The sequence below is a fragment of the Rhinopithecus bieti genome, unplaced genomic scaffold, assembly GCF_001698545.2.
Source record: "Rhinopithecus bieti isolate Rb0 unplaced genomic scaffold, ASM169854v2 scaffold_3875, whole genome shotgun sequence".
Taxonomy (NCBI): domain Eukaryota; kingdom Metazoa; phylum Chordata; class Mammalia; order Primates; family Cercopithecidae; genus Rhinopithecus; species Rhinopithecus bieti.
The window spans coordinates 867063-873470 of NW_016804422.1; the positions used below are offsets into that span (position 1 = coordinate 867063).

The window sequence follows — 6408 nt, forward strand, 5'->3', positions numbered from 1 at the left end:
GTCTCGATCTCCTGACCTCGTGATCCGCCCGTCTCGGCCTCCCAAAGTGCTGGGATTACAGGCTTGAGCCACCGCGCCCGGCCTATTCATATTATTTAACCACAAAAAGAAATGAGGTACTGATAAATACTGCAACATACGTGAACTCTGAAAACATGCTAGGTGAAAGGCCAACACAAAAGTTTACATATTTTGATTCCACTTATATGAAATACCCAGAATAGGCAAATCCATGGAGATAGAAAAAAGATTAACGGTTCCTGGGGACTGGGGGAAGACGAAGTGGCAAGTGACTGATTAACGATATGAGGTTTCCTTTTGGGGGTTTAAAAAAGGTCTGAGGCTAGATATGGTGGCTCACACCCGTAATCCCAGAACTTCGACAGGCCAAGGTGAGAGGATCGTTTGAGCACAGGTCAAGGCTGCAGTGAGCCATGATCACATCACTGTACTCCAGCTTGAGAAACAGAGTGAGATCCTGTCTCAAAAAAAAAAGAAAAAAGAAAAAAAAAATTCTGGAATTAAGCTGAACATGATGGCACCTGTAGTCCCAGCTATTTGGGAGGTTGAGGTGGGAAGATGACTTGAGCCAGGGACTACGAGACCAGCCTGGGCAACATAGTGAGATCCCATCTCTTATTAAAAAAAAAAAAGTTCTAGTAAGTAGATAGTGTTGATAGCTGCACAACATTGTGAAGATACTTAATGTCACTGAATTAATGCTTCAAAATGGTTACAATGGCAAATATAATGTTACATGTATTTTATCTCAATAAAAGGAAAGGAAATATCTTCCTAAAATGATACCCTAAGGGAGTATATCCATGAAATATGAGTACTTTGGCTAATGACAATCATAGCTATTCAAGTTGTATTCTACTAACACAAATGTCAAGCTAAAGTCTTTACTAAATTTTTTCAAGTACTGTAACATTTTTAGTGTGTCAGGGCTCAGAAACTTTACAAATTTTCATAATTATTTTGACACTAAGTAGCAATGAAAACAAATTATATTTTCATGCTCACTGCAATCAAACTGGACCTTTAAAGAGTATAGCTGGCTGGGTGCAATGGCTCACGTCTGTAATCTCAACACTTCGGGAGGCCGAGGTGTGTGGATAATGAGGTCAGGAGTTCAAGACCAGCCTGGCCAAGATGGTGAAACCCCATCTCTACTAAAAACTACAAAAAAATTAGCTGGGCGTGGTGGCAGGCACCTGTAATCCTAGTTACTCAGGAGGCTGAGGCAGGAGAATCGTTTGAACCCAGGCAGCAGAGGTTGCAGTGAGCTGAGATCGCGCCATTGCACTCCACCCTGGGCGACAGAGCGAGACTCCGTCTCAAAATAAATAAATAAATAAATAAATAAATAAATAGGCCAGGTGCGGTGGCTCATGCCTATAATCCCAGCAGTTTGGGAGGCCGAAGCAGGAGGTCAGAAGTTCAAGACCAGCCTGGCCAACATGGTGAAACCCCATCTCTACTAAAAATACAAAAATTAGCCAGGTGAGGTGGCACATGTCTGAAATCCCAGCTACTTGGGAGGCTGAGGCAGGAGAATCGCTGAAACCCAGGAGCCGGAGACAGTAGTGAGCGGAGATCGCGCCATTGCACTCTAGCCTGGGCAACAGAGCGAGACTCTGTTTCAAAAAAAAAAAAGAGTATAGCCTAAAATTTTAAATATCCCACTCAAAGAGAATACGGAGTTTAATAGAGGTAAAATGCCATGGTGTCTGAAGTTCTACACCCTTGGAAACCCAAGAATATCCAAAAAATGTACAACTCCTAAAGAACTAGTCTCTCCAAACCTACTTTTCCAAACAAGAATTCCTTTATGACCACCTCTAGGAGAGGTGAGAAGATATTATATGTCAAGGAACTGTTATGTTTATAACTGATAGAAATAATGGCACATGTCCTTGGGAAAGTGTCTCCAACTGCAGGTCCAGAACCCTCTACGGCCACATGTAGCAGCCAGGAAGGAGAAATTATGAATGACCTTGTCTTGACCTCCTCCTGTTCAACTGAAGTGACCTGAGGAAGAAGAGCTTTGTCCTTGGGAATGCATGTTAGCAGGCAGCCTTCCTAGAGATATGGAGGAGCTGTTATTCCAGATGCTTACTTCCAAAGAAAGGGATTCTTGGTACTTACTCGTTTGCAGTACCAAAAATCCAGGCTTGGTACATACTCAAGGGTAACTTCTTTGTCCTGGATCATTAGAGTTCCCTGTAAAGACAAAGACAGAAGCCATCAACATCAACCCTTGGAGAAATAGACAGAGACAGAAAGGCACAGAGAGCCTTTCCAATCCCCAAGCTGAAACATTTTATAAAGAGCGAGCTTAATTCACTGGCAAAAGGAAATCGCTGTTTTAAGCCACAGACCTGGGGCAGTGTTGCAGAGCAAGCTTTAGCTTAGGAAACGGGAGTGCGAGAAGGTAAAATCAGTCTTCGGCCTTGGTTCCTGTAGGTTAGGGTGCTGTCCTTGGGTGGGCTATGCCCAGTCTACCTGTCCAGAGGTCAGGTAATGCACTCTCTTGAGTAAAGGCCCCCACCTAGCTCAGGAGCTAGCACACTATTAAGAAGCAAACTCTTCCTTCTGCACAGAGGCAGAGGAACCCTCTTCATTTCCACAGCTATCTCACATCTCCTTGGAAAGGGAGTAAGGGCTATAACTTTAGTGCCTGAAAATTTTCTTTGAAACACTGGCTGTATGGCAAAAGCACCAGGACAAAGACATACAACACTGAAGACAGGAAGAAAGGAGGAAGGTGAAAGCTTCACAGCAAATTACATCCTTACAGCAGGAAACTGAATGGTTGGTGGGAGCAACAGCGGCGGCGGCGGTATCACTCTGGCTTGGAGCCTATAGAGTGAGCTAGCCCTGAGATCTGAGGAGCAACCATTGGCAAGTAAGCCTTTGGGAAAGTCTGGCACAGGAACAGGTGGGAAAAGGGGCTCAAGAAGCCTGTTAAAGGGCTCCCTTGCCTCTCCATTTTGGACGTCATGAATTCTATTTCACATTAAAATAAAGTTTTGTTTAATAAACACTAGCCAGCAGATATGTGTTGGAGAAGGGGAAAAAAAATTTCTGCCTACTAACAAGGGACCCTCACCCACACTTGAAAGTGAACTAACCGAGAATGCGACTCTGGAACTAGCCCCTGCGCTGTGTTCATTCTCCGCCCTCTAGGGTCCTCTGTGTTTCCTCAGACAGGGCTCTGAGTTATACAAGCCATTTCTTTGCAATTGGACCTCAGTTTCTTGCTTGAATCCATACATCTGTCAAATAATGCTTTACCTCTCTGCTTTTCACATCAAAAAAGTCAAGAGAAATACATAGGATAAAATTATTTTCTTGTCAAAATCAAGGAAAATTGCCCATCTACCTAGGTCTTAGCAGCTGGTCTGAGAAACTATTCCCTGGCTTGTTCTCAAGGCTAAGGACAATGATAATAAAAATTGCTAACATTTATTAAGCACTTACTCAGAGCCAGAAACTGCTAAGTACATTATCTTATTTAATTCCCTAAATGATCCGATGAAATAACATTATCTCCACTTTACAGATTAGGACCTATGTTCATAGAGGTGGGGTCACCCAGGTGGTGAAGGGCAGAGCTGGACTTACATCTGGGCTGTAGAGAAGGGATCTCCTGCTTCATTTTTCTTTTTCCTTTTTTTTTTTTTTTGACTGAGGGATCTCCTGTTTCATTCACCAGCTTCTGCTCAGTAATAGGGACAGGTAATCTGGCCTTAGGGACCAATCAGAAAAGAGACAGGCTCTGTATGCAGGGAAGGATCTGGGAAGGACCACTCTACCAAGCTCTACCAATGCAGGAAGTTTGTCAAGATGAAGCACCCCCTCGTTTTTTTTTTTTTTTTTGAGACAGAGTTTCGCTCTTGTTGCCCAGGTTGGAGTGCAATGGCGTGATCTTGGCTCAATGCAACCTCCACCTGCCAGGTTCAAGCAATTCTCTTGCCTCAGCCTCCAGAATAGCTGGGATTACAGACATGCACCACCACGCCTGGCTAATTTTGTATTTTTAGTAGAGATGGGGTTTCTCCATGTTGGTCAGGCTGGTCTCGAATTCCCAACCTTAGGTGATCCACCCACCTCGGCCTCCCAAAGTGCTGGGATTACAGGCATGAGCCACTGCGCCCAGCCGTCTTTTTTTTTTTTTTTTTGAGACAGAGTCTCACTCTGTGGCTCAGGCTGGAATACAGTGGTGCAATCTCGGCTCACCACAACCTCTGCCTCCCGGGTTCAAGCAATTCTCCTGCCTCAGCCTCCTGAGTAGCTGGGACTACAGGCGCATGCCACCATGCCCGGCTAATTTTCGTATTTTTAGTAGAGATAGGGTTCACTATGTTGGTCAGGCTGGTCTCGAACTCCTGACCTCGTGATCTGCCTGCTTCGGCCTCCCAAAGTGCTGGGATTACAGACGTGAGCCACCGTGTCCGACCTAAAATGAACCCTTTTAAGCCCAGAGACAGTATATAACATCTTTAAGAGCATGGACTGTGGGCTGGGTTCCCTAAATTTGAATCCTGCCTCTACTCAATGATCTTCGGCAAGGTCCTTAACTTCTTTGTGCTTCCATTTCCTCATCTGTAAAGTAGGGACAACAGTACCTACTTCTCAGGGTGGTTGTGAAGATTAAGGAAATTCATACATGTAAAGAGCTTAGCATACAATATAGTGAGGGCTCAAGAAATGTTGATCATTATAAGCCCTAGGAACTAAAAAAGACCAGCATCAGCAGGTGGGAGTCAAATAGCCACTCATTTCACCTTGCTTGCTTGCTAGGTATGACAATTTCACCACCCATTTTAATCTCCTGAAAGACTAAGCTTTCATAGAGAATGGTCACTACACATCAGAAACTGTATCTTTGCAACAGTACTTTGTGTTGTCAAATTACTGGTCCAGATCTTACAGTCTACTTAATCTTGCTGGCCTTTTATTTATTTTCAGCACCAAACAGTATCTGGTACCAAAAAGGAGCTTAGTAAGCTCTTGCTGAATGAATGAAAGACAGAATAGAGCCACCTATTGCTGGAGGACCTGGTGCTTAGTACACAGTGGCTCTGGAGGGAGATTTTGTTGTTAGAGCATACATCTGTATACCCAATCCATAAAACATGTGGGTTGTCATTTGAACAGTGAACCAAAACAAGGCACTACTGTCAATTTCAGTCACCTGCAAATTTTGATTTCACCAGTCGGAGACATTAATGGATTCAGGTATTTCTAAGGCACTTTATACTTCTAAGACAACAAAAATCTTCCAGTAGCTGTGGATGACATTTTGTTGAGGGTAGGGAACTCCCCTTGCCAGGAGTCTCCATCAGCATGTGAACTTTGAGATGACTTTTACCTCGTGTTAAAAAAGCAATGATTTCTTATTCTCACAGGATCATCTATAACTCAGGCAGTACTTTTTCTCAACCTGCACATAGTTAGACGTAAGCGGACAGTGACCACTGCTAAAGAATGTTAAATGGTTTTAACATCACTGTTGAAGCATAGCCAGTTGTTTCTTTTTCTCTCTTAAAAAAATTATTATAGCCAATTGCTTAATAAGAATAGGTAGTCATAGGACAAACCTGTAGGAGAACAATTTATCTATGATTTGATTCCCCAGCTGCTATCATACGCAGGCAACCCAGATATACCAAGCACAGGTATGACACACATACACTGCACCCCTCCCCATTGCTGCCTTTCTCTGGATTTCAGAAAACAGAGACCTGTCAGTGTCTCCTAGGGAAGTAACCCGTAGGGAGTTGGATTAATGAATGGGTAGGATGATGCATCACCTTCAGTAGATGTCCATTCTTTTTTTTTTTTTTTTTTTTTTTTTGAGACAGAGTCTCGCTCTGTCACCAGGCTGGAGTGCAGTGGCGCGATCTTGGTTCACTGCAACCTCCACCTCCCAAGTTCAAGTGATTCTCCTGCCTCAGGCTCTTGAGTAGCTGAGAATACAGGCACTCACCACCACGCCCAGCTAATTTTTTTGTATTTTAGCAGAGATGGGGTTTCACCACGTTGGCCAGGATGGTCTCCACCTTCTGACCTTGTGATCCACCTGCCTCAGCCTCCCAAAGTGCTGGGATTACAGGCATGAGCCCCAGTGCCCGGCCGTGAATGTCCATTCTTAATTGTCTATAATCTATTAGAGTATCTTCACACATAGAATATTTATTTATCTTTTTTTTTTTGAGATGGAGTCTCGCTCTGTGGCCCAGGCTGGAGTGCAGTGGCCGGATCTCAGCTCACTACAAGCTCCGCCCCCCGGGTTTACCCCATTCTCCTGCCTCAGCCTCCCGAGTAGCTGGGACTACAGGCCCCCGCCCCCTCGCCCGGCTAGTTTTTTTTTTTTTTTTTTGTATTTTTTAGTAGAGA

At 44.0% G+C, this 6408-nt stretch overlaps 1 protein-coding gene across 4 annotated transcripts in view; it reads right to left on the reverse strand.

Annotated features, from left to right (window-relative positions):
- Nucleotides 1–6408, reverse strand: part of RBM6 (RNA binding motif protein 6) — a 99349-nt gene that overhangs the window by 28668 nt on the left and 64273 nt on the right. For 3 of the 4 annotated variants that reach the window (XM_017868029.1, XM_017868030.1, XM_017868031.1), the window contains one exon: nt 2152–2226. In XM_017868029.1, coding sequence (XP_017723518.1) covers nt 2152–2226 — 75 coding nt within the window. Of the gene's footprint in view, nt 1–2151; nt 2227–3137; nt 3305–6408 lie in introns of all 4 variants that reach the window. The other variant, XM_017868032.1, reaches the window with a different exon arrangement.